Genomic DNA, 27,111 nt, shown 5'->3' on the forward strand with positions numbered 1-27,111 from the left:
CTCTTTTCCTCAGACCCATTTCCCGAGGAGCCGCCGGGCTGTCTTGGCTGGACCTTGTCTCTGCCCCGCCTCTGCCCTGCTGACGTGGCTTCGTGGCTTCGATAGCGTCAGGATCAGTTTATCTCTGCATTCTGTGCATGGGGAGGTGGCCTTGGGGAGCGTGTGTCCGCCGGGGGAAGGTCCAGGCACGATAAAGGCCTGCTCTGGGGCAGCATGCGGTTGCGTAAGGGCGGTATACAGAATCCTTAGTCAGAAATTTTCCCTTGGTTTTTGCTTATCTTAAGTGTTCTTTTTCCCAAAGGCACAGGTCTCTACCTGCATCTTGAAATTAATGAGGTACAAATGCTGTCATTTTGTGTTCTTCACTCAGACCAGTAGATCCACTCACGTTTTTCCTTAGACGTGGTGTTTTTTTCCTTAAGCAGCGCGTCCAGTTCACCCACTGCCATTTCACAGTTGGCGTTTCGCAGTACATTGGGAGGTCGTGCGGCCAGCGGCCTGACCTAGCTGTAGAGCGTCTCCCTCCCCCTCCAGAGAAGACCCACCCCCATTAGCAGGCAGGTGTCCCCTCTGCCCTCACCCCATGCAGCCACCAGCAGGCTCTCTGTCCGTACTGCTCGTTTCACGTGAGTGAAGTCATATAACCTGTTGTTTCTCGTGGCCGACTATCTTCACAGAAGGCTCTCGAGGCTCGTCTATGTCACAGCAGCATCGGCCACCCCGCCCCTTCTTACTGCCGGCCGCTGCCGCGTCACTGGCCGTACCCCCTTCCATCAGTTGGTGGGCATTTGGGTTGGTACCGTGTTCTGGCAACTATGAATGTGCACGTGAACATCCACATGCACAGGTTTGTATACACAGATGTTTATTCCTCTTGGTTAGTACCTGGGAACGAAGTGCTGAGTCACGCGGTAGCCATGTGTGTGACTTTCTGAGGACCTGCCACACCGCATTCCGGGTGGCTGCGCCAGCTGTGTTCCCACCAGCGGTGCGCGAGGGCGCCCGTTCCTCCGCGTCCTCCACAACACCTGTTTTCTCTTGGATCGTGTCTCATCTAGTAGGCGTCAAGTGGTATCTTAGAGTTTTAATTTGAAGTTCCCAAATGAATAATGATTTTAACCATCTTTTAATGTGTGTGTTGGCCATTTGTGGATCTTCTTTGGAGAGACAGCTACTCCTGTCCTGTGCTGGTCGTTTGACGTGGTTACTTTTTCTTTACTGTTGAACGGTAAGAGGGTTTTTTTAATGTATTCCATGTATAATCATGTGACTTGTAAATGTTTCTCCCTATTTTATGTTTGTGTTTTCTGTTTCTCGACGGTGTCTGCGATGATGTTCAAAGGTTTTGATATCACTGCAGTCCAATTTATCTGTTATTCGTTCGCTTATATTTTTGGTATCCTAACTAGGAACCCATTACCTGACTTAGGGCCACAAAGGCTTACTCCACCGTAACTTTGAAGTTATGAGATTCTAAGAGTCTTACCGTCCCTCAGCTCTTGCATTCAGGTCTTTGATCCATTTTGAGTTAATTTTCTATATGGTGTGAGATAGGGCCTAATTTTATGCTCTTCTTTTGTGGAACTGCGGTTGTCCCATCACATCTGTTGAAAGGACTACTTTTTGGCATCTTTGTTGAATAAAAATCTTCATCCAAACCAAAGTCAGAACATTTGGACTTTTGAAAACTCACGGTTTTCATGAAAGTGTTTGAACAATTGAGCATCTCTACCAAATGATGCTCTGTTCTTACAAGGACTCCGGAATTAGAAAGACCGAATCTGGTTCTTCCAAAATCTGGAATGTAAACCCAGTGTCTGCTCAGGTCCATCCGATCGTGGGCGTCCTTGGGTGGAGCCATCCACTGGCGAGCAGTCTTTCTGATGAGTCATGTTAAGGGGCTTTGACGGTGGCCCTGTATCCCAGTGACTGGGCAGCCCTGAGCTGCGTGTTGAATTCAGTGACTGCAAACAGCGGCGAGATAACACGGGCTGTTTGCAGCATCGTGTCGAAAGGACTGCCTTTGGCAGAACCGAAGGAATGAGGGGTTTTGTGGTTGTCAGTGTGGTACCTGTGTCACTGGGCATCACAGCGCCTCAGTAATGACAGTTAGTGGAGGTGAGACTCCTGCGTCCTTGGGGGGAGCCCAACGCAGAGATCATGGTGTGGCTCAGGAGGCCTGGATGACAGTGATGCTGGAGGGGAGACACGAGCGTTTCCCTTGGGACCTCCGTCCCAAAGAGCGGCAGTGGTGGTTTCCACCGTCCCTGTGTTGGCAGGTGCTCGGTGGACAGCCGCGCGCTGAGGGCGGGGGAGAGGGGCCGGGACAGATGGCCTGTGACTCCTGAGGGGAGAAGGTCGCAGGCCGCAGTCACATTCGAGACCCGCGGCCGGCCAGTCTTCACCCTCTGCCGGGTGAGATCGAGTTGGTGGCTCAGTTGGCTCCGGAGCGCCCCCCCCCTTGCTGTTCCTTCCGCGGCCGGTCTCCAAGCGGCAGGATGGGCCGGCGCCCTCCGTGTCTGAGGCCTCGCGCGGACTCTGAGCAGATTCGGGCCAAGAGGGAGAGCCCCATAAACAGCACCCGGGGGGGGGGTTGCACCTCAGTGATTTCGGGGGCGTCCTCGGCAGATTCAGGGCTTGGATCTCCTTCAGGAGGTGTGGACGTGGGTGCCCACTTCGAGGCACGGGCGTGAGCGAGGCGTTAGGCCAGCTCGCCTGGCCACCTGCGGCGGGGGCTGTGGCGTGGGCCTCGCTCCCCTCCCCGGCCCCTAGGCAGCCAGGATTCTTGCGGGGCTGGGGGGAGCGGCACCATGTCCCTGTCTCGGCCGACAGGGGCCCTGCCCGCAGGCGTGCTGGGGTCGCGGGCGTGGCTGGAATTGGTTCCCGGTGCTCTGGAACAGGCTGAACTCTGCACGGTCTGGTGGCTGCAGCCGCTCGTTCTAGGGCACAGCTGTGCTTGACAGAGGTACGTGTGCAATTCAGTGAGATTGTGACCAAGGTCCACTCAGAAGCAATAAGGACCCGCGCGCCCTCCCCGCCGCCACCCTTTCCCTCTCACCCTGGCCTCTCCCCTCCTCTCCAGCTGCTGCAGGGCCGGGCGGAACAGGAGGGCGGGAGTTGCATCCTGGCCCTGCACTTGACGGCCCTGGGACCTTACGGGCTTTCTTTCAAGAAGGAAAGTAAGACTCAGAAGGGCAGTCTGTGAACAGAAGAGCTCGTGCCTGCCTTCTGGGGGTTTGCGGGGTCCGTGAGGAGTCCTGACGCGTCGCAGGGCAGGTAAACGCTTCTGTTCCGGTCGCTGTGTGGACGTCCCCTCGGAACCTGTTTAGAGCGCAGCCCCTGGCCCGAGCTCAGTGCTTACGAAGCGTGGCCGTGCTGCAGGGCCGTGTCTGCCGCTCCGCGGGGTGCTGCCCAGCCCGGCCTGCCTCCCTGTCTCTGACCCACGATGCTTGCTCCTCTCTGTTCTTCCACACTTCCCTGCCCCTCTGTCTTTCCCCTGACGGACCCTCTGGCTTAGAAGGCCTCTTCCCCTTCACAGCTAACGGCCGCCTCGAGGCCTGGAAACCGCGGCTTTCCCGAAGCTCCCCTGGGCTCTTTCCTCCCGCTTGGAAGGGACGGGCCTTTCCAGGAGTTCTGTTGGCATTGTTGGTACTTCTCAAGTGCTCCGTGTTCTCTCTGCAATTTTTTTTTTTAATTCTTTCTCTCTTCTGCCTGATGATAATTATTTGAGGGTGACCAAAATATTTTCCAGTTTCTCTGTATGTTCCAGAACAGCACAGGTCCCATAACTGCTCAGTCGTTCCAGGATAGGTTAGAGAGATCTTTCTGATTTTATGGTTAAACCTAATCTGATCCTCATGAGATGATCCTGGCTGCCTTTTCTGGATTGTCGTACACACACGTAAACTCAAAGAGCATCCTATCAGTGTCGCGGGCCTCACAGCCCTCCAGCGCATCCGCGGCCGCGTCCTCCCCGCCGTGCCGTGTGCTTGGCTGGTGCGGAGAAGGTGTGGGTGGCCGCTCGCTCGGGCGGGTCCTCTGCACCCGGACCCGGGCCCTGCCGCGGAGCTCACGGCCTGCCACAGCCTGCGCCGGTTTTCCCTGCCTGATAAATCGCCCTTTCTAACTTTTCTTCTTTTTTTTGTGCAGATAGTCGTGAGAGACGTCAGGACAAGGATGTTTCACTTAAGGACTTGTGCTGCTAAGTTGAGGCCGTTGACGGCCTCACAGACTGTGAAGACATTTTCACAGAACAGACCGCCAGCAGCCAGGACGTTGGGGCAGATTCGGTGTTTCACCGCCCCCGTTGCTGCTGAGCCCTTCCTCAGCGGGACTAGCTCCAACTATGTGGAAGAAATGTACTATGCTTGGTTGGAAAACCCCAAAAGCGTACACAAGGTAAGGCTCCCGGGAGCGGATGTCTTCATGTGTTTGGAGTCTTGGCCTGATGTTGGCCGGCCATCCAGGTAAGTGCCTGTGTCCTGAGGAGCCTTCTGGAAGGTAGGCAGGCCAGCCGGCAGGTGGCACAAAATCCCACCGAGCGGAGTCCTCTGCATCGGCAGCTTGGCCGTCAGCCCGGGCCCCCAGCGACCGCCCCTCTGGAGCAGCGCTCCCCTCTCCCTTGGCGCACCGCACACTGGAGACCTGCTCCCTGGAACAGAAGGCCTGTTTGACCTGCAAGCGTCTTGAAGAGGCTCACGCACCGTTTCCGGGGCCTCCCTGAGGATGCCGTGGGTACAGACTCCGAAGACACGAGGCAGACAGAAGTGACGACCCTGCAGGATGCTCTTCTGTCCCATCTTCCTGAGAAATCTTAAAACCATCGTGGGCGAATACTGCGCAAATGGCATTTTCAATCAGTGTGCTTCTGTATTTGAAAGTAAATTCCGTGCGCGCTTCTTTCTCATTCCCCTCTGTCGCCTGTAAGGCACGTCTGCCAGAGCCCCTGTGTGCACACGTTTGCTTGATACAGGGCGTGCCTGTTGGCCGAGTTTCTTCCTAGCATTCTGGCCGGTGATGTTGGTGGGTTTTCAGGCCGGGCAGCTGGCCCGGTTACAGGAACTGGTGGGTGGGTCCCCCAGTTTCGGTCTGTGCCCCGTTTGCAGGCCGTGGGAGGTTTGGAGGAGACGGTACATGTGAGGTGCCCAGGGTCTGCACAGAGGAGCGCCCGACGGAGGCTGGCCGGCGGCAGCTGTTGCCTCAGCCTCTTCCTTCCTTGTGAATCTCGGGGTTTCGTTGTCAAAAGGCAGCTGCTTCCGCTGGGCCTCTGAGAGTGACTTTACCCTGAAATGTTCGTGACATTTAAGGTTGGATACGTTCGTGTGGCTGCTGGAGCCACTGGCCTGTCTCATCCTGGTCTGAGCCTCATTGCTCGGCAAAGGAGGGCATCCAGCCGGGTCCTTCCCCGTTCCCTTGGCAACCTGGAGGCCACGTGGCTCCCTGAGCAAGGTGAGACTTGGTTTCCTGTGAGAGTAGCTGTTTCCCTGGTCTGTAAACAAAGGGACCGTCCAGAGGTGTCCCGAGAAAACGGCCCTGCCAGCAGTACTGGCCGTTGGCCGCTCTGAACACCGGCATTGTGCACTGGGCTCTGGGCTAAAGCTCGCTGGGCCTGTCCCTCGGCCTTCTTCTCCCCACACCAGCCTGTGGAACCAGCCACGGCTTCTGTCCTCTGGGCTGTAGTAGTGCGTGGACTCCGGGCACGGTAACGTGTGCCTTTGCAGCATCCGGACTTCATTCCTGCTCCCAGAGAGCACAGCATGGGGACAGCTCCACTGACAGGCTGGGGAGGAGTGTGGGCTGCGCGGAATGGGTCCCTGGGCGCTGCCGTCAGAGTGAGCACTCAGAGACGCTGCAGAGCAACTGTGCAGGCTCTCAGGAAAGGACTTGCCAGATAGATACGAGAATCCGCGTGGGCCGCCATTCTTAGGCCAGATTTTGTGTGCTGTGGCGGGGATTCTCCAGGGGACAACCCGTCTTCTAGAAAGAGATGGGGGCAAGGCGGCATAAGTCAGGGGATGTGCCTCTCCACTGTCCCAGTCACAGGGAGTCGATTTCCTCTCCAAGCTGGGATAGGCCTCCTACCCAATGTGTCCGTGACTCTTCAGAGACACAGTCCCGAGCTTGTGTCGGATCGCGGAGGCCTCCATGACGCGGGGAAGTCCTCAGAAATCTTGACTTTACTAAGAATGCTTTGTTTGTACTTGTGTTTTAGAACACATAGTCCAAGCAGAAATGATGCACTAGATTTGAAGATGGAGATCGTTTAGCTTTCAGACCCCCCGTGTGTGCGTTATGGTGCGGTGTGGATTCCATGCCCTGAGGTCTGGTCCTGTCCTTTCCCTCCTCTTTCGGCACAGAACTTACTCATATCCGGCAGAAGCAGAACAATTTTAGCATCTCCCCTCGCTGCCCTGCTACACTCAGCTTTCCAGTTATTTTAGTTTTTTATGATATTTTCAAACAGTAGAGGGAAGAGAATAAAATGAGCCTCTGCGAGGAGACTCACGTCCAGCCTCAACAGCACTCCACAGTGTGCCAGTTTCCAGAACCTCCTCCCGCCCCGCTGTTTTTTTGCTTGTTGGTTCACTTGGGTGGGGGCCCGGGGGAGTCTTTGAAGCCAATCCAGACCTGCGTCATTTCTGCACGACTCTCACCAGCAGGAATGTGGTCTTTACCACACCTAACAGTTCACAAGATAACTCTCTGGCATCTACTTCTCAGCCTCAGCCAGCTGTGCCTCTCTTAGAAGCATATGTGCTGGTTTGGTTTGGTTTTAAGATTTTTATTTATTTACTTATTTATTAGAGAGAGAGTAAGTGAGAGAAAGCATGCGCGTGAACAGGGGAGGGAGAGGGAGAAGTGCACTCCCTGCCAATGCGGGGCTCGATCCTAGGACCCCGAGATCATGACCTGAGCCAAAGGCGGACACCCAGCCAGCTGAGCCTCCCAGGCGCCCGAGCAGCTTATTTTTGTTTAAGTCTTAGAAACACTTAGAATGAAAGCCACATCGCCCCGTCCGTATTTCAGACGTTGCGCACTGCCGGGCCCCATTTGTGTGCAGAGGCACGTCCCCCCACCCCCCGGCCACGTACACCCCGGCGGAGTGTGGTGTCAGCCCTGCGAGGGAAGACCCTGGCTTGCTCGCGGTGCTGGAGCTGGAGAGAGGCCCTCTCTGCCTCTGGCTGTCCCCGGAGCCGCAGAGCTTGCTTCCCCTCAGGCCTTCTTAGTGGCCTCAGCCCTCTTCCGAAATAGCGTCTTCCTCTTCTCGTTAACCACACCCGTTTCTGTGCCATCCGGGCTGCTCCAAGCGCAGGGACAGCTCTGGCCCCGTGTGCTCCCTGCACCCGGACGGTCTCCAGACTCAGTCCCGCGTCCTGCGGCCTGGGCCGCTCTGCCTCTCCGCTCCATGCTCGTGAGAGACAACCCCCACCCCCGTTCCGTGTAAGAGAGCCAGACGGGCGAAGAAAAAGCTCATCATCCCCAGTTCACGGTGACACGTGCCTTTTCCCCGTCGCCGTGCAGTTTTGAAGCTGCCCTGGCTGTGCCCGGAGACCTCCGTGCCGGCCTCAGCGACAGACACTCGCATAGTGCAGGCCCACAGGTACATGGTGGGATTTCGGTGATGTCGTCCCTCGGGGGCGCTTGGCTTCCCCCATCAGCAGTACCTCAGCCGCGGTGACCGGTGTGTGTGGAGGCACCCAGTAGGCGGGGTACCTTCCCTAGCGGCGGCAGGGTGCCGGTAGGGAGCCGGAGTTCACACAGCCGCAGGGTGCAGGGAACAGGAGGCGGTTTGCAGCCCAAGGCTGTGCGGTCGGAGCGCAGGGGCAAGGGGCTGCGGGGAGATGTGCTGGGGCAGGGGCCTTGTGCACACTGGCCTGGCCGCCACCTCTCAGCCCCGGGGCCGCAGGTCTGCCTCTCCTGGAGGGGGCTGTGATGAGCCAAGCCCGGAGCCGTCTGAAGGTCTGCGGGCTCTTGGCTCTGCTGCCCTTGAGGGTTGGGAAGAAGGCCTCTACGCCACGTTGTTGTGACTCCCAGGGTCAGATTCTCTTGGCACCTGCGGGGACTGTGCTGTGCGGGGACAGCCCCCCGAGGTCCTCTCTGGCAAGGTGTGAAGGGGCCGCCAGCCTTCATCTCGAGCAGAGGCTGGGAGCAGCGGTCACGGTCAGGTCGCACAGGGCAGAGCCGAGGCAGCTTTCCTTTGCTCGTGTTGAGGGGCACTAAGGTTCCGCTCGTGCGCCCGCACGGAGGGAAGGTGACAGGTCGTCTGAAGTTGTTCCCTCCCCTGTGCGGTGCTGGGCCTTCAACACGACAGTGTTGCTGTGAGCGAGGGGTACCCAGGCAGAACCTCCAATTTTAACTGCTTGCGGTAGAGACGGCTCCGCGGCAACAAGTCAGGCAGGCCCAGGCCCCAGGGCCCTGCCAGTCCCTGCCTCCCAGACACGGCGCTGGGCCAGTCGCAGCCCTGCCAGCGGACGGAGGGGTCAGAGTCACACGGTGGGACATCGGGGCGGGCACACACGGCGTTTTCAGGGAAGGCCGCGACCCAGCAGTTGGCACAATGAGGGCACATCGGGCGGGTGTGGGGACCGTCCAATGCACCCCTCTCGTGTGCAGCAGGGACACGGGACGCAGAGCCGCGCACCGTGGCTGGGCCGCTGGGCTCAGTGACCTGAACGCAGCGCAGAGCTTCTAGCACACCTTCTACGCGGGAGGAGCCCGTGTGTTGGGGGGGAGGCTGGGAAGGACAGGAGCCTCAAAGCGGCCCCCGGCGGCCCGCGAGCCACCAGTGACCACCCTCCGCTTGAGAAGCTGCCCCCGTCGGTCTGTTCGACTGAATTAGCCTGAAGCAGCCGAACCCTCACTCCAGGATGGCCGCGGGCCGCTTCCCGCCCTGGCGCTTGTGCTGGTGGCGGCGAGGAAGCACTGTCAGTACCAGGACTTAACCATGCGGTCGTTCGTTAGGTGCTGGGGTCCGACCCAAACCCGCACTCCCTCGGCCTTGCGCCAGCCTTTGCGCCCAGGGATTGGTCCGGTCCAGAGGCTGCCTTACCCACCCCCCAGGCTGGCTTTAGGTCAGGGCCCTTGGCAGGGTGCCGCCAGAGGGCGGTGGTGGCATCGGGTGACCTGCCAGGCCGAGGTGCTCCACGAGGGCAGGTAGGGCCCGGTGGACAGGAGACGGGGTGGTCAGCCCAGAAGCCAGCGGTGTGGAGTCGGTGGCTGGAGTAGAGCTCAGTGGCCCGGGGTGGAGCGTTGACCCTCAGCTCCTAGAGCAGCTCCACATGCCCTGCGGCTGCTGGGTACGGTGAGGTGTGCGGGTACAGGGGTGTGTCCCTCCACTTGTTGCGAGGATCTGGTACACACGCGGCTGGAGCGGCTTCCCCGGCCCTGCCCAGCCCGCAGGAGGCAGGCTCGTCGCCGCTGTGCGCTCGTGTGCCTGGGCCCTGAGGCCGCGCACTCCGGCTGGCCGCCACGTCAGACACACCCAGGGCCTTCAGGAGGGTGACAGGGCTCGGGGTGGCGTGTCTGCCGCCCCTCTGACACTGAAGCGCTCCGTGAACGGCCGGGAACCTGGCCCTGAGGCGCCGTGACCTGCTGACAGTGAGTAACTGAGGGCAGAGTGCGTTTGCCTCCCCGCCCGCTCCCACGTCCGCCGCGCTCACCAGCGCCAGCGCCCTTTCCAGGTGGGGACCCGCCTCTGCATTCCGGAGGCCGCGGGTGTCTACAGCTGACACCCCACCTGGCACCACGCCCGACACAGCACCTGCCTCCCACCCCCGACCCCCTGCCCGGGCACCACAGCAGACTTGTCGGGCTCTTCGCCCTGTGGCGGAGCCGGAACCTGTCCGGATTTGACTCGGGTGTGCTGAGCACCTGCTGTGTGCAAAGCCTGGAGTAGCTTCCTAAGGGACGTGTGTGTGGCTTTCGAAGGGGTTCCTCTGCTTAGAGTGGAGACAGGGTGTGACGGCCAGGAGAGCCCCTTGTGGTTGCGGGAGGTCTGGGGGTGTGAGGGTGATGGCTTTGGAAACAGAGCTTTGCAGACTATAGGTGGATGTTTTTGTTTATCTGAAATTCATAGTAAGAATTCTGGTGTCTTTTGGGGGGGGGTTGTTTTTGTTTTTGTTTTTGTTTTTGTTTTCTGGTGTGTTTTGGACCAGAATACTCTACCTGTTTATACTCAAAACCTACTGTGTTTTGGTGAGGTCATTTCAGCAACAAGTGATGGTCTCGGCCTCCCTCGTGGGAGGGGGTGGCAGGCCCCCACCTCCGCTGATGGCTGTCCGCTCTTCCCGTGTAGCCTGTGGCCTGGCTGCGGCCAGCTCTCCAGTCCTGTCTCTACCAAGTCACCCTGTCCTGCAGGGCTCACGGCACTGGCTGCCCCTGAGGTGCCATCTTCTTCCACGTCCGCCGCATGCTGCTCCAAAGTCCCACGCTCGCTCATGTCCCTGCCTTTCCGGAGAGAGGGGCTCCTGGTGGTTGTCCACCTGTCCCCAAACCTGAAAGCCAGCTGCATGGAGGCGGCCTCAAGCGGGTTTCCCTGGGACTGAACTGTCCAAGAGCACTGCCGGGGTACATCGTGGGTGCTTTTGGGAAGATCGTTCCCGTGCGGGCAGAACGTCACTGGAAGCCTCCCGTCCTGCTAGACTCCCCAGGGCAGGTGCCTTCTCTCGTCCTCCCTTCAGGCCACCGCTCCCTCTCCAGCGCAGCGGTGGACAGAAGACGGAGTGTCCGTTAATAGCCACTGCTAGGTTCAAGGGCAGGCAGCGGGACAGAGCATTTCCTTGGTGGGTTAGTTGTGCACCAGCGGCAGATAGAGAGGTTGGCGACGGGGTGTCTGGACCCTCGGCGTGAGTCTGATGGCTCGGGGCTTGTGTCGCACGGCTGTGTGGCGGGGCTGGGTCTGACACAGAAGGCCACCCTCTGGGCCCAAGTACTGCAGCCCCAGACCGCAGCCAGGGTCGGCGGTGCCTTGTTGGTCGAGCGCGTTCCAGAGACGGGGCCGGACGTGCTGCTGGCATCTGCGCTGAGAGGTCACCCCGCCGGCCGGTCCCTGGGCTTCCTTCCCTGTCTGCTTTGTCGCCGCAGTTACTGCTCAAGCACAGGTCATCACGCCACAGGGTTGAGGTGTCCAGAGAAGAGGAGCGAGTTTGGCTCAGAGAGGAAGGCACGTGGGCCGCTTGCACATGCACACGTGCACGCAGGGTTTTTCTCAGTGAGACACCCGGGGCCACTCACCGCGATGGTACAACGGCCTCACATTGCCAGGCTCAAGGAGCAGACGGGCAGGGATAGCCGTCGTCTTCTGGAAGCTTCCTCCTCTCAGAGGGAGGGGCTCCCCTGACTGGCCCCTCGCGGTCACCACTCCACTGAGTGCGGCAGCGGCGAGCAGGCAGGTCTGAGAACCTGCTGCCGAGGTGTGTGCCGGCGAGGGCTGCGCTGCTCCGACAGGAAGCCCTCTCCGGGCGGTGCCGAGGCCCCGTGTTCCCCCGTGTTGTGGGGCCAGGGGTGAGGGACAGAGGGAGGCAGGGAGACAGAGGCTCCTTGGGGAGCGGAAACCGCCGGAAGGATGGGAGCGGGTGTGTGGGGTGGAGAGGCCGCCGCCAAAACGTGACCGGCTTGCAGAGACTTTCCAGCCAGCTCTGGTGAGGGCTGACGGACGTTGAAATGTGCCCATCTCAGGTTGCGGGGCGGTGGGTGTGCAAGCGAACAGATAAGCCGCCCCGGACCCTGCTTGCAGAGATCTGCGTGTGAAAGCCTCCCGGGTCTTGGTGGCAGGGGGCTCGCTGCTTCTGTGGGGACAGCTCACCGAGGGCAGGTGCCCAGCCTGGCCGGGGGTGGGGTTGAGTGACAGAAGCGGGCGCCGCATTCCTGCCGCTGTCCTCCTGCTGACTCCCTCCTCTGCAGGACTGGTGTGAACCAGTTTCTTCTGCCTCCAGCACCAGCTGTGTGTGTTTGTCCTCAGCCAATTGAAAATCACCTGGAGTTTTATTCCGAGCACAAAAGAAGGTCAGAGGGAGGAGGCCCGATGGTGGCGATTGCCCCCCCCACCCTCACTTTCCAGGGCGGGCTGGATGGGGCCCCTGCAGCTGTTGTCTCCTGGCGGTGCCCTCCACGTCTGCTGGAGAGGCCTTTCATTTCTGCATTTCCTCGGCAGGGTGGGCGGGTGAGCCATGCTGTTAATGGTAGGGCTGCCCACTGTCCCGTGTCCCTGTGGCCATCCTTGTGGCCTGGCTGTCCCAGCGCCCTGGGCAGCACGCCACTGGCTTTTAAGCCTCACTACCACCTCGGAGGGGCTCCTTCTGGACCAAGCCCTTGGTCACTGGAGGCCTGGACGGAGGCCAGGGAGAGCCCTGGGCCAGAGCCACTCCCCAGATGCAGGGGCTCACTCAGATGTGCTGCACAAGCCCCACAGGGTCAAAAGGATGTGGGGGTCCAGTGTGTTAGCTCGTTGTGTGCTTGTCCTGAACCAGGTGGGAGCTGGGGGGCAGCCTTCCCTTCCCTTCCCCCATTCAGGAGGCCTCTCTTTCCCTCCAGTAACGACGGCAGCTGTCTTCCCGGGTGGACACGCTTTCACCCGTGTCACAGGCAGGCCAGGCTGGCGGGGGAGGGGGGCGGGGATGGCCTGGGCCCCCGGGTCCTGGATCGTAGTGGGTGCCCCAGCTGTCAAGTTTCGTGCGGCACAGGGGGCTGTACGTCGGCATGAAGGCAGGTGCCAGGAGAGAGCCCCGCGGCCCGTCTACCATCAGCTGACACGCTGCAAATGAGCTGGAAAAGTAAAAGCAGCGAAAGCTTGACTAACGAGTTAAAACGTTTTACAATTGTTATCCGGACACAAAGGCACATAAAGTGTGCAACTCAGTATTGGACGGTCATCCCACTAATGGTTTGATTTTTGAGAACGACCTTTTCTGAATACAAAAGGAGGAAGTTCTTCTCGTAGAATGATCTAAACGTTTTTCCCGGCTCCCTCCAAAGCAGTTATGGGGAGAGACCAGACTGCCCCACGGGAGGCAGTGTGCCAGGCCTGTGCTGGTGACAGGCTTGTGACCCATCACTCGGGCCCCGAACAGCTGAACAGAGCCCGCCTGAGAAAGCGAGAAGGCGGTGAGGACCCGCGCCGTGGCGTCAGTCGCATCCGGTCCACCGGTGCGGTGCCCACCGAGCCCCTGCCCAGCTGCTCCGGATGGCGTCCCGGTGGCTCGTCCTGGGACGGCGAGCGCAGAAGTCAGCAAGGTTGGTCCCGGGTCTAAATCGTACTCTTGGAGGAACCTCAGACACTGAGGGAAGACACGTCTTCCTGTGTCCAAACTTGCTGGTTTCCCGTAGTGCTCTTCCTGGAGGAAAGTTCCTCAGCCTTCATCTGTCTGAGCTCAGAAACACATTTTTGAGACCTCACATCTTTGCATGAGGTGACAAACTGCCGTAGTTCGCGGTGTTTCTGTAAATCGCAAATGGGACCTTCCGAGCACGGAATACCGAGGACAGAAGGACAGACGGAACCAGGATCATGATAGCATGTGGCAGTTGGGAGCAGCGGTCACCCCGGGGATGCTCTCACTGCCGACGGGTTACGGTCTGGGTGTCCTTAACCGGGTGTTTCGATCTTGACGGCAGACCTGTGAGGGTTATTCGGGGCTGTCCTCCCCTCACGGGACGGAGCACAGGAAGTTGAGTGACTCACCCACGTGTCGGAGCTGAGATCCCAAGTTCTATCCCCGAGCACGTGCCCCCGGTGGCTCCGAAGGGGCCCTCCTGAGTTAGGGGCGAGGCTACCTCCCCAGCGGCCAGTGAGGGAGCACGGCAGCCTCCCACATTCGAGCCCTGCACGCCTTCCAGGGGCCTCATTCTGTTTTGCGCTTGGGAACACAAGCACGAGCAAGGCCAGCCCAGGCCCCCCGACACTGCGCCCAGCCTCTGGGTTTGGAGAGACACTTGGAAGGCTTGGTCCCCCTCAGGCAGTCCTGTCGGGGCAGCTGCAGACCCGCAGACAAGGGCCAGGAGTGCCGGGCTTCCAGATAGCTGGGCCGGGGCAAATGGGCTAGGAAGGTCTCTGTTCCCCTGCACCCCGGCTGCCCACCGCGCAAGCAGTCGGTATGGCACCGGAGTGCTGCGGCCTTGGGCCTGTGGGGTTTCAATGGCAGGGCCGCCTCGCATCGTGTGCATTTTAGGGCCGGGGGAAAGGGGGCATCCCGGGGGCCCCACCCTGCAGGGGTGCAGTCAGGCTGTCCGATTAGGAGTGAGTCGGCCCAGCCAGCCTGCCGGTGGGCGGATGTAACCGGGACGGGGCTTGCCTGCCAGGAACACTGCTCTTTGGGGCTAAAAATGACTCCTACATCCTAGGTGAGCCCTGGGGTAACGCGAGTTCCTTCTTTGTCTTTAGTCGTGGGACATTTTTTTCCGAAACACCAATGCTGGAGCGCCGCCGGGCACCGCCTACCAGAGCCCGCTCCCCCTGAGCCCGGGCTCCCTGTCTGCCATGGCGCGAGCGCAGCCGCTGGTGGACGCACAGCCCAACGTGGACAAGCTGGTGGAGGACCACCTGGCCGTGCAGTCTCTCATCAGAGCCTACCAGGTAAGGCTGCGCCTGCCGGCTATCAGTGCCCCAGTGGCGTGTCCTGGAGCCAGCGTGCTGTCCCTGCCCGGGAGCCCAGGGAGGCAGAAACAGACCATGCCCGGAGTCGAGGAGCCAGGGACAGCCAGCCTGCCCCTGCTCGAGCACGTCCTTGCCACCCGTAGCCCCTGCCCTGCAGATAGCTCCCGTTTCTTTCCATAAGTTGACAAGAAAAATTCGTGGGCAGGGAAAAGCGGTCCTTGCCAGGGTCTCGAGGGGGCTGCTGCTCACCGGGAGGGAGCAGGGACTGGCAGGGGTGCGCCCCCTTCTCAGTCGCCAGCGCCCACATACGACAAGAGGAAACGAACCTGTGGAGTTTGGGACAGAAGCAGAGCCCGTGGGTGCGTGAGCAGGGGTGAGGGGCAGGCTGGTGCCCGGAGCCTTGCAGTTAGCAGTCCGTGCCATCAGAGGCTAGAGGGCAGGACACGCGGGGCCCCCCCGACCTCTCTCCACCCGGCAGGGAAGAGCCCAGAATTCAGACCGGAACGCCGGTTCTGAGAGAAGCTCTGAGGACAGGAGGAGAAAACAGGCCTGGGGGGTCCCTTCCAGGGCCCCGGGGCACCTGGGCTCCCCTGCCGCCACCTCTTCCGTGGATCACATGGAGTTCTTGTCTCTTCTGGGCGCACTTCCAGGAGACTCCACGGATCAGGGCAGGTGGCACGGGGCCGGGCAGTGGGTCCTGGTGAGTCGACAGACACCCCGAGCCACGTGGCCGGCACGGCCCTGTGCTCTGGAGTGTTGTTCAGTGGGCGTTTCTGGAGGAAGGAGGCGCATTTGGTGGCTTCTGACCGTTGCCTGGCTCGTGTAGCCTCGTTAACGTCCCGCAGTCCCAGGTCCCCCTCAGCAGCCACCCGCTCTCACGCTGCCAGCGGAGTCCCGGGTCGGGTGGCCGACGCTTGACTTGGGCGGGGTTGTCTCCCTCTTTTTTCTTAGTTCAGATCAGGTGCTGAAGCCTCTGTGCCCCTCAGCGCGGCCTGCGCTCCCGTCCTTGGGGGCACTGGTGTGCGAGCTGCGTGGCCCCACTCAGGCCGGCGTCAGCCCCCAGCGGGCCCCGCTTGGTTTATCCAGGGAAACTCAAGGATCCCCCGAACTGCCAAGTTCACTGTGACCCGAGTTTATCTCTGTGTACAAGCACAAGAGCACTTTCACGATAAAATATCCGAGGCTTTTTTTTAACTGATTTTGTTATTTTGGGTTAAGTTTTGACCAAGTGTGACTTTTCCCCCCCCACAGCCCGCGGGTCCTGCTTAACCACTGCTTGTGTTATTGCTTCCAGGTCAGGGGTCACCACATTGCAAAACTTGATCCTCTCGGAATTAGTTGTGTAAATTTTGATGATGCTCCGGTAACTGTTTCTTCAAACGTGGGTGAGAATTGATCTGTAAACGCTAATTTTAATGTAATTTTACTTTTTTTTACCCCTTCCCTCTTTTTTTTCTCCTGTCCTTTTGTGTGTGTCCCCCTCCCTCGCTGGCCCGTCCGTAGATACGAGGGCACCATGTAGCGCAGCTGGACCCCCTGGGGATTTTGGACGCCGATCTGGACTCGTCCGTGCCCGCTGACATTATCTCCTCCACAGACAAACTTGGTGAGGGTCTGGGAGCGGCCAGCGCCGCGCTGCTTAGCTGCACCAAGTCACAGCTGTGACGGCCAGGACGTCCTCAGACGGAAGGGAGAGGCTCTTAAGTTTCCTTCATTCTGATCACTTGAAATTTAGCGGGTTTGGGGCAAGTTACTTTTATCCCAGCTTTTCACCCAGACTCTGTGAGCTCAATTGTCTAAGTCTCAAAATTGGAGAGTACGATTCGGGGCAGACCTGGTTTGTGGCACTGAGAGATGACCTCCCGGGCAGGTGGGTCACGTGATGTGCCAGAGGCCGGCTTTGCTGGCTCGGTTTCCAAATCCCAGTGTGGCACGGCCTCTGCCCGACGCGGCCTCGCTCCAGACTGTCGTTGCGTGAGGTGCTCTTGGCGCACGGCACGGCCTGCCTTTAATGGGCGAGTTCCAGAGTGCACTGTGCACTGGGTGTCGATTCCCAAACGCTGGTGATCACACTGAGGAAGGAAACTTTGGAAGGCATCCCGGCGCGCGGGGAGGTGTGTGGCGCTCGGGCAGTTGCTGCCCCGCGTCCCCGCTACCTCCTCTGCCACCGCGAAGCACATACAGGCGCGGCTGGGCTCACCCTGCTGTTGCTTTCTCAAGTTAATCTGCTCTCGGTCACCGTGCCGCTAACCTGTGCTGAGATGACTGATCCGGAAATGGCCAGGTGTCCACCAGACGCACCGTGCATGCTAATAAAACTCACGATTGCCTACCTGCCTAATGCTGCTCTCTGGGAGGGGACAGAACTCGCCTCCTCGAGCACTGGTCTCTAACCTTCTGTGACACCCCAGCACCCCGTAGACGTTGCTGGGCTGTGGTATGGGGGGTCAGGCTCCAGCCAGGTAAGGCGAGGTTTCAGACAGCGTCGGCTCCAGGGTCCGTGTTAGCTAGCGGTCTGTCCCTGCCATCTTCACTAGAGGAACACTGCCGGGGGCTGCCGGGGCTGCGTCCCCTCGCTTCCTCCTCCCTGCGCAGCCCCAGCAGCACCCCAGCCCCACGCGACCTGTGCTCGCCTGTCCTGAAGCCCCTCGGCGCCCCCCCAGGTGTTGACGCTTGGGGCCTCTCTCCAGAGAGGGGTGAGGGCCTCCGGCACCACGACACCGCGAGGCATTCCGACAGGAAGGGGGGGGCACAGCAGGTAGGGGGCGGCCTGTCCTGCCCCGAACTGCAGCGCCACTGTGGTGGGCGCCGCTCTGGTGGTCCTGCGCTCTCACTTGAACTCCAGGGAGCGGGGTATGAAGCTCTGCTCTGTCCCACGTTGAGACTAGTCAGGGCAGGACAGACCCGCAGCCCGCAGGCGCCGGCAGAGTTGCTCAGAGGTCCCCCGACGCTCCCAGCTCGTGCAGGCTGGGATGCCCGGCCGTGCGCCAGTGTCCCTGTCCCGGCGCTGGTCAAGGGCAGAGGCAGGAGTGGGAGCAGGGCCTCTGTCATGCTTCCCACTTCGCTCCCGGCCACCGCGGCCTCACTCTCGTAGAGTAGTGTCCCCGAGCGTTTGTGGTGCACCCAGACAGCCACACGGACGTGGCCCCAGAGCCCCCTGGGCTCCTTTGAGGAAGAGATGCTGCCTCTCCTGGCCAGGAGCCCTTCAGAACCGCCAGGAGCAAGTCAGGGGGCAGCCCCTGCTCTGCAGAGGAAAGTGCAGTTAGTTTCGTCCTGAGAATTTGACATGGTTGCGATGAGTTCTTTCTTGAGGTGTAAAAAATGGAACTAGTGAACCTGCAGGAAAGTTAGCTTGAGTTGTGTCACCTTTGGTGCATGCACGTCTTCAGGAAAACAGCTGGCCCGGCGCGCCCGCTGCTCGTGCATATGGGCACTTCTGGGTGCTTCCATGCCCCTTTCCTCCTCCAGGCCACGGGCCTGGCCTCAGAGCCAGCTCCCTGGCAGGAACCCTGGCTCAGGATGTGTCGCGCTTCCTCGTCTGTAAGGCTGTTTGAGAATTGAACTCCTTAGAACAGGGCCTGGAGCTTCCCAAGCTCCACAGAGCTGTGAGCTAGTGCGATTATGAACAGTCTTTTGAGCTAGGTGGCTGCCAGGTCGTCTGGTAACGAGGTGAATTCAGAAACCGAGGGACGGAGCAAGCAGCCTGGGGCCACCCAGAGTTGGTTTTGGTGAGGGAGCCCCGGAGCTGGGGCTAGAGCAGGGTAGCCTGTGTGTCTGCGTGGAGCCTGGGTCCCCCTCGTGCCTCCTCTGGGCTGACCTCCCCTTCTCCCTGCGGGTGCAGGCACAGTTTCTCCATCCTCTTGTGGGGAGCCCAGGCTCAGGAGGTGCTCGCTCCGCACACGTCCGAAAGCATGCATGTGCTGCTGGAGAAGCATGTGGGTGGGGGTCAGCAGTGGGCAGGCGTGTGAGCCCAGGGCTAGGCGGCCGGCTGTCTCCAGGGCCGCGGATGCTGGTCTGCAGTGCGAGCAGGGCTGTGCGCTCCCAGCTGTTTATGTGAAGTAGGTTGTGTGAAGTAGTTACCGTTAAGTTCTCGGCCTTTCACTGGTTTGGAGAGGGTTGGGAATTGCAGACCTAGAGTCCCTACCCTGACGTCACACGCGTCCTCCTGGCCCCCGAAGTAATGGATGGAGAGAGAACTCACGGGCAGGCTCTTACCTGTCACAGCAGACTCGGCGGGTGTACAGGGTGGGATGCTGGGGTCACCAGCAGATGCACACGCAGAGATCCCGCCTGCCGCCAGTGTGGCAGAAACCTCGAGGACTGATGACTGTAGTTGAGATTTTAAGTTTAAACCAGCGTTTGTACAGTTTCTCAACTGGCCCATGATTGGGTGGATGATCACTAGCAATGGGGCGCCTTTTTCCCAGGATGTGTGTTGTCAGTAGCCAGGTTCCGACTGGGCCCCAGACACGCGGCCTCGGATCTGTACCCTGTTTTCCTGTCAAACCCGCACCCGTGGAGGGGGGTGGGGAGCACGGACTCGAGATGCCTGGGCACACATTCCTCCTTGCATCCCTCAGGAGGTCCAGACAGGTTCGGGTTTCCTAGCAAGGCCTACCTGGTTGGCCCTAAATTAGGGTCAGGGTATGGGTCTCGATGGAAAGCTCCAGACAGAGTCCTGCAGGGTCGGGGTCATTGCTGTATTCACCACAGACTGGATGTAATCATTCCTGTGTCGTGTGCAGGCAGGCACACTCGTTTTGCTCGCATGGGAGGGAGCTGAGCCACCACCACCCTTCACTGGTCTGGGACGTGCAGAAAGGTCCCATTGACCTGCCGTCCGTGTCCCGCATTCACGTGTGGCACGTGAATTAGACTCCAGCTTTGATGTCCCGGCGTTTGCGGTCTGGGTAGATGCGTGCTGCACCACGGTGACAGAGGTCACGGCCCTTTAGTGTGATGTGAGGTTTCCACACACAGGGGAGCCTGGAACAAATTCTGTAGATCACAGGGAGGAAACCCGGGTGCCCCGGGACACCGAGGAGCTCCAGGAGCTCGCTCTGTGGCCACGCTGGCTCTCCTTTGCTGGTCTGGGGCTCCTGGTCAAGTTCACTTCCCGAGGCACCTCTGTCACTGTGAGTGCCGTGTCTGGGTAACGACGGCGTGCACACCTTCACGCTCACTGTCCTCTGAGCTGTCGGGCCGTCGTCCCATTGCAGCACCGTGGCGGTTAACCTTTAAGAGTGAGGAGTCCGGAATGTGGTGAGAGTTACCAAAACAAGACGCAGAGACAGGAAGTGAGCAAGTACTGTTGGAGAAATGGGGCCAATGGGTGTGCTGGGCACAGGGCTGCCACAAAGTTGTAAATACCTAAAACTCGTTAAAAAACAAAAAACTGAACAGGAAAAAAGCAGAAAAGCTCCGTATCTGTGAAGCACAATAGAACAAGGTGTGCCTGTGGCACGGGGCTGATTCAGAAGCCAAAAATCCCAGCACCGCTCTGACCACGTCTGTGGGTTAGCTTGTTCCGGCACGGCCAGGGCTGTGCTGTCCTGCTGTCCTTCTAGAGCACTCCGTGTCCGCCACAGCCACTTCTGCTCCCTTGACGTCTGGGGAGAATAACCGAAAATAGAGTTGATCGTTAGCTTTCCTAATTTTGGAGCAACACGGAGCAGTTCACTTGGCATCTGTGAGCTGCCGTGTGCTGGGGGTCAGGCTCGTGCTGAGCTAAGGTCACAGGGGTCATGTCGTGCGGAGGCGTCCTCCCTGACGCCTAGGCAGCCCGGGGCCACTGTGGTCGAATCCTACCCGCTCGTGTCTCCCGCAGTGTCGTGTGCACATCAGGAAGGAACGTGGGGGTTGTGGGGACCCCCGTGTCCTCTCTGCAGACGACACACGCGCACTGGTTGTTCCCGTCTCCTGTTAGTTCTGCCAGGAAGTACAGATGAGAATGAAAGCATCCGCCAGTACCCGGAGTGAACGGACGTCAGCATTTCAAGACAATCCACGGGTGGCCTGGAGACTCTCTAACGGGCTTGCTGGAGGTTCCTGTTGGGGCGGGGCGCGGTCCTTTGTCTTGGCTCTGAGGATTGAAGGAGAAAAAGGAACATTCTTTCTTCTTGCTCTTAAGCAAAGCGTCCAGACTTCTGTGCAGAACTTGGATGATCTGTCGTCTTAAGAGCCACCCGCTCTGCGGTCCTTGCTGTGTGCTGCTGTCCCCACGGGAGAGGGGGCGGGCTTGCCCACACAGAGCAGGGGACTCTGCACTCCTGGCGGCCATGAGCGTGCCCCCCACCGCTCAGCCGCCAGTCCTTGCGTGCCCTGCCACCACGCCCCTCTCCGACCCCAGCCCCCGGGCTCGTGCTGCCGAGGCACCAGGGACAGGAGAAGGAAAGTGCTTTGTGTGCCCAGATGGACACCCTGGCTTTCACCCGTGACCCAGAAGGCATCCAGGAATGGTACAGGGCCCTGAAACGTCTGCCGCAGGAGGACCACGGGCAGCCCTCGGGCGGTCCTGCTGAGCTGAGCTCTCTCCTGGTTCTGCCTTGTCACTGAGGGGGTACTAAGGACCCAGCTCTGTCCTTCGGAACCCATGAGAATCCAGACGGGGTTAGGGTCTAGTCCATACCCGCCGCTTTGATTCTGAGGACGGTCTGCTAGAAATTAGGCCTTTCCGTTTTTGTCCCCTGGTTTTGTCACCCCGAAGTGGGCTAGGTGGGGTGGGTTCGATTCCCCAGGAGAGCGCTGTGTCAGCCCTTTCTTCAGGACGGGGAGGCAAGGAGGTGTTCCCCGTGCAGGAAGCGGCCTTTCCCTCCTTTGGGCTCACCTCATTCCAGCTGTTTCTGAGCAGCTCCCACATGTACCCAGTCGCTGTCGGCCCCCCAAGCCCCACCCTGTTCCCCTGCAGTGTCTGTCTGTGTGGCGGTGTCTGTCCCCCCCCCCCCCCCCGTGACCACGGTGACGGTGCAGGGTTGGGATGTCCGGGTCTTGAACTAACTCTCGCTGTCTTTTTCCTTCTGCGCTCACCCATGCCACCTCACTCTGCCTCTCAGACCTTGCAGTGTTCAAGGAACGACTCCGAATGCTAACCGTAGGAGGTAGGAAAATAACGCGCCCTTCACCTTTCCGGAGCCGAGGACCTCATTTGAGCAGGATGTGCAACTTTTCCCAGCATGCCATTTGGGGAAAGTTGACTGTTAATTGTCCTCACGTGCGTTGTCCTGTCACTCCGCTGTCACCCAGCAGGGGGCGCCACTTCCGTGTCATTTCTGTTCCCGTCCATTCTCACCTCCCGTGTGTCTCGCCGCTGCTTTGCTGAGCTTATCTCCGGTGCAGGCCGCCTGGAGCTCCTGCCCAGCCGGCGGGGGCGGAGGCCACACGGTGTCTGCATGTGGGCACACCCTTTCCTCCACCTTCCGTGCTGTGCCTTCGACGGGGCTCTGGATTCTTTCTGGTTCTGTTTCCGGGGCATTTGGGCCGAGATTCTCTGTTGCTCTTCCCATGTTTGAAGGAAGTACGGATAGAAACTTACTTTATGAAGTAAGGAATCCTCAGTGACCCGTGGTTCTGGGCAAAACACTTTGAAGAATCCAGAGTGAGGGCTGGGGTCCATGTGCCTGTTGTCACGCCCCGGTGGCCAGTCTTCCATGCCAGGCGGCCCTGAGCCAGGCGGCCTCTTTTCCCTCCATCTCACCATCGCTGTGAGACCCCAGTTCTGATGACACTTTTTGTTTCGCGATCATTGTGGATTCATATGCAGTTGTGAGAATTCGCAGGGATCCTCGTGCCTTGAGGCCGGTCCCATGGTGGTGACATCTTGTAAACCATAGCGCATCCCACCGGGGTGCTAGCCAGGCGGGTCGGGCCTTCCTGTAGCCTTCCTTAGCCACACCCGCCTCCCCTCCATCCTCCTCCCGGTCAGCCCCGGCAAGCACGATCCTGGGCTCTGTTTCTGGAGCATTTTTGGCAGTGCAAGGACGTTATGCAGATGGGACCACAGTGTGTAACATTTGGGAATTGGCAGTTTTCCATCAACCCAATTTTTCTGGGGTTCAAGCCAGGTGGGTTTGTAACACTAGTTTGTCCCTTCTTGCTGAGCAGAATCCTCTCCGTGGGTGTCCCACCCGTCGCTGTTCACTCAAGGACCTTGGCATTGTTCCCATTCTTTGGCTAATAGGGTCTTTTGCTGGGCAAAATTCTAAATTCTGATGGAGTCTGGTTTGTCAGTTTTCCCTTTTATGGATTGTGCTTTTGTTGCCAAACCTAAGAATCCAATGATTTTCGTCTACGTATTTTTCTTCTTCTTTTTTTTAAGATGTATTTATTTATTTTAGAGGGAGAGTGTACGTGGGGGGAGGGGCAGAGGGAGAGAGAAGATCCACACTGAGTGCAGAGCCCATAGCCCGACGGCGGACTCCGTCTCACAACTCGGAGATCGTGACCTCAGCTGAAATCCCGCTGTCCACTTACCCTTCTCAGCCACCCAGGCACCCCTCTATGTATTTTTCTAATGGTTCTCCAGTTTTGCATTTTACATTTAAATCTATGATCCATTTTGAGTTAATTTCTGTATAAAACCTGAATTTGAGGTCGAGGGGGGTTTTTTATTGGTTTGGGGGGAGTTTTTTTGGCTGTGGATGTCCAGTTGCCCCAACACCTGGAAACTTTGTCTTCCCTCTGTCGAATTGCTTTTGCGTTTTTGTCAAGAGTCAGTTGGATTGACTCGCACCAATCTGTTCCTGGATTCTCGATCCTTTCCTATAGTCTCTGTATCTGTTCCCCAACCACTATAACTCTCTTGGTTCCGTAACTGCTGAGCTTTATTTTCCTGCTTCGGAACTGTTGTGGCTGTTCTAGGGCCTTTCTCTTTCCGACGAGTTTGAGAGAAGGCTTGTCTGTTCACACAACAAGTTGCTGACATTTTGGTGACAGCAGTGCTAAATCTACAGATCCTTTTAAGAGAACTGGCGTGTTTACTCCATTGCCTCCCAGTCCATGAACGTAGTATGCCTCTCTGTTTATTTAGATCGTTTTTTATTTCTTTCACCAGTTTTTTGTAGTTTTCAATGTGTAAGTCCTGAAAGTGTCATGTTAGATTTATACCCAAGATTCTTTTTCTTTTTAATTTTAGTGTCTACATATCATTACTAATATCTAGAAATACAGTGGATTTTTGTGTTCATGTTGTATCCTGTGGCCTTACTGAGCTCACTACTCTAGGACTTTTTTTTTTTTTTTTTTGGTAGGTTCTGTAGAATTTTCTGTGTAGACAATCATGTCATCGAACAAGAGGAACAATTACTTCTTCCTTTTTAACCTGTGTTCCTGTCATTCCCTTTGCATCCCTAATTGCCCTGGCGAGAATCTTGAACACTGTTGAGTAAGAGTGCTGAGAATGCACATCTTTACCTTGTTTCTGGTCTTAGGGGGAAACTTCTCAGTCTTTCATCACCAATTTAGTATTAGCTATAGGTTTTTTTTATAGATGTTCTTTATCAAGTTGACAAAGTTCCCTTCATTCATATTTTTTTGCTGTTTTTTATTTTGAAGAAGTGTGAAAATGTTCTGCATCTGTTGACACAGATGATTTTTCTTTAATGTGATAGTATGGCGGATTACACGGATTGATTTTCAAATATTGAACCAACCTTGTATCACTGGAATAAACTTCACTTGGTCATGGTACTGAATTCTTTTTAAATATTGCTGCAACTACATATTTCCTGCATCTATATTAATGAGGGACGTTGCTCTGTAATTTTCTTTTTTCATCTGTCTTTGCCATTCATGTCAAGGTAGTTCTAGCCTCATAAAATGAGTTATTGTGGTTGGGTTTTTTTTTTCCTTCTTTGTTTTCTGTGTTGAAAAAGATTATGTGGAGCTGGTGTTAATTATTCTTGAAGCATTTGGTAGACTTCTTCAACAAGACCACACGGATGTTTCTTTTTCAGAAGCTTTTTATTTAGAAATTCAATGTCCTTAATGGTTGCAGAGCTATTGCAAATTGTTTCGTACTGGGTCGAGTAAGGGCCGTTTGTATTGTTCTCCGAATGCTGTGTTTCATCTGACTTGTCAAGTGTGCTTACAGAGAGTGGTTCATAGGATTCCCTTAGTATCTTGTTGATATCTGCGTGGTCTGTATTGCTATCCTGTTTTGTTCCTGATACTTATAATTTGTGTCTCTGTCAGTGTTTTGTTTTGTTTAAGATTTTATTTAGAAAGAGGGAGAGAGCGAGCCCGCATGTCTGTTGCGTGTGTGGGGGGAGGGGCAGAGGGAGAAGGCGACTTCCGAGTGGACTCCGTGATGAGCATGGAGCCTGACCCAGAGCTGGTCTCACGACCTCGGGAGCATGGCCTGAGCTGAAGCCAAGAGTCAGCCATTTACGTGAGCCACTCGGGCACCCGGAGACTTTGCCTCTTCTGTAATGTGTGTGTGTTTACAGCTGAGATTGCTCTCTGGGAACTGCTGTAGCTGTGACACAGAATTTGGTATCATATTTTCACTTTCGTTCAGTGCAGCGTGGTGACACCCTGTGATACTTCTTCCGTCATTTATGGATCGTTCAGGAGTGTGTGGTTTCATTTCCAGTAACTTGGAGATTTTCCTTTTATCTGTCTTACTGATCTCTAGTCTAATTCCATTTTGGCTAGAGAATGCGCTCTGTTTGATTTCAGTCCGGCTAAACTTGTCAGGGAGTTTTTATGGCCCAGGAATTGTCTGTCTTCGCATATGCACCAGGGGCACTTGGGAAGAAGGTGTACTCTGCTGTGGTTGGGTCCGGTGTTCTGTAAATGCCCGTTAGAGCTTGCTGGTCGGTGGTTGTTGACTCCTGTATCCTTGGCGAGTTTCTGTTTACTCTTTCAATGAATTCTCAAGAGAGAAAAGTTGAAGTCTCCAACTACACCTGTGGGTTTCTCTATTTCTCCTTTTCCCCCCCTTTTTTTAAGGTTTTACTTATGTATTTGACAGAGAGATAGAGCCAGAGCATACAAGCAGAAGGAAAAGTAGAAGCAGACTCCCCACTGAGCAGGGAGCCTGATGCGGGGCCCCAATCTCAGGCCCCTGGGATCATGACCTGAGCCAAAGGCAGACACTTAACCATCTGAGCCCCCCAGGCACCCCCGTGTGTTTCTCCTTCCTGTCCTCAGTTTTTGGTTCATGTCATTTGTAGTTCCATCATTGGGTGCATGCACAGCTAGGATTCTTGTTTTCCGGGTGGATTGACCTGTCGTCCTGTAATGCTATTCCCTGTGTTTAGTAATTTTCTTTGCTCTGTTGTCTACTGTATCTGATAATAATACAGCTACCTCTGCTTTTGGTTGTGTTTACATTTTTATTTTTTTCTATTTTACTTTTAATCTGTCTATGTCATTATATTTGAAGTGGGTTTCTTGTAGACAAGCATCTAGTGGGGTCCTTTTTAATTTTTTTTAATCCATTTTGCCAGTCTTTGTCTTCTAGTTGGTATATTTAGATCACTTATATTTAATGTAATTATTGATATGCTGGGGCTTAAGTCTAACATCTTGTTCTTTATTTTCTGTTTATTCTCTTTTTCATTTTTCTGCCCTCTTTTCCTGACTTTAGATGGGGTTTTTAAGCCTATATTTTAGAATTTCTTTTTCTTTTATTTATTTATTTATTTATTTGAGAGAGAGAGATGACAAGTAGGCAGAGAGGCAGGCAGAGAGAGAGGGGGAAGCAGGCTCCCGCTGAGCAGAGAGCCTGATGTGGGGCTCAATCCCAGGACCCTGAGATCGTGACCTGGGCCGAAGGCAGAGGCTTAACCCACTGCGCCACCCAGGCGCCCTTTCATTTTTATTTTTATATAGTATTTTTGGTCATATTTTTGTGTTTTTAGTAGTTGTTTTCAGCCTTTCTTGTGCTTGTCTAGGTATGATATTCTTTATCTACATTTCATCACAATCTACTGGTATCGCTGTTTTATGAGTTCAAATGAAGTGTAGACAGTGTACCTCCCTCTCTATCCCTTTACTGTCTTCATTTAAAATAGAAATGTCTTCAATATTTTTTCTACATGTTTAGAACCACATCAGACAGTGGCACAAGTTTGGCCTCAACCAGCAGCCCTACATTCGAAGACCCAGGAGGGAGGGAAGTCCGCTTCAGTACCCTGTCCTTCTTATTCCATATTCCTCCTCCCTAATGTCTAAGATCCCTTTTGATGTCACTTCCTTTCTCTGTAGAGAATTTCCTGTGGCCAATCCTGTAAGTGACAGACTCTTTCCATTCCCTGCAACCGAGAACGCCTCCATGTCCCCTTCGTTCCTAAAGGGCATCATCTCCGGACCCGGGGCTCTGGAGAAGTGCGCCCCCGTGTTCCCCTGCACCCCGGCTCCTGATGAGAAACCCTCTGCCTTCAAGTGGGTTCTCCCTCCTTGTACTCCCGCTGCTTTCAAGATTTTTTCTTTGTCTTTCGTTTTGAGCAGTGTAATTATGCCGTGTTTTGGCGTGGTTTTCTTTGGGTTTCTCCTGGGGGTTCACCCTGCTGCTTTGATCT

General features: G+C 56.8%; 1 protein-coding gene across 2 annotated transcripts in view; it reads left to right on the forward strand.

Annotated features, from left to right (window-relative positions):
- Positions 1-27,111, forward strand: part of OGDH (oxoglutarate dehydrogenase) — a 52,591-nt gene that overhangs the window by 5,902 nt on the left and 19,578 nt on the right. Inside the window, exons 2-4 of one of the 2 annotated variants that reach the window (XM_080819038.1) lie at positions 4,150-4,398; positions 14,378-14,569; positions 16,094-16,196. In XM_080819038.1, coding sequence (XP_080675164.1) covers positions 4,177-4,398; positions 14,378-14,569; positions 16,094-16,196 — 517 coding nt within the window. In that variant the 5' untranslated portion in view covers positions 4,150-4,176. Of the gene's footprint in view, positions 1-4,149; positions 4,399-14,377; positions 14,570-15,965; positions 15,976-16,093; positions 16,197-27,111 lie in introns of those variants that run through there. The other variant, XM_080819039.1, reaches the window with a different exon arrangement.

The sequence above is a fragment of the Martes martes genome (assembly GCF_963455335.1).
Source record: "Martes martes genome assembly, chromosome: 11".
In the NCBI taxonomy this organism is placed as follows: domain Eukaryota; kingdom Metazoa; phylum Chordata; class Mammalia; order Carnivora; family Mustelidae; genus Martes; species Martes martes.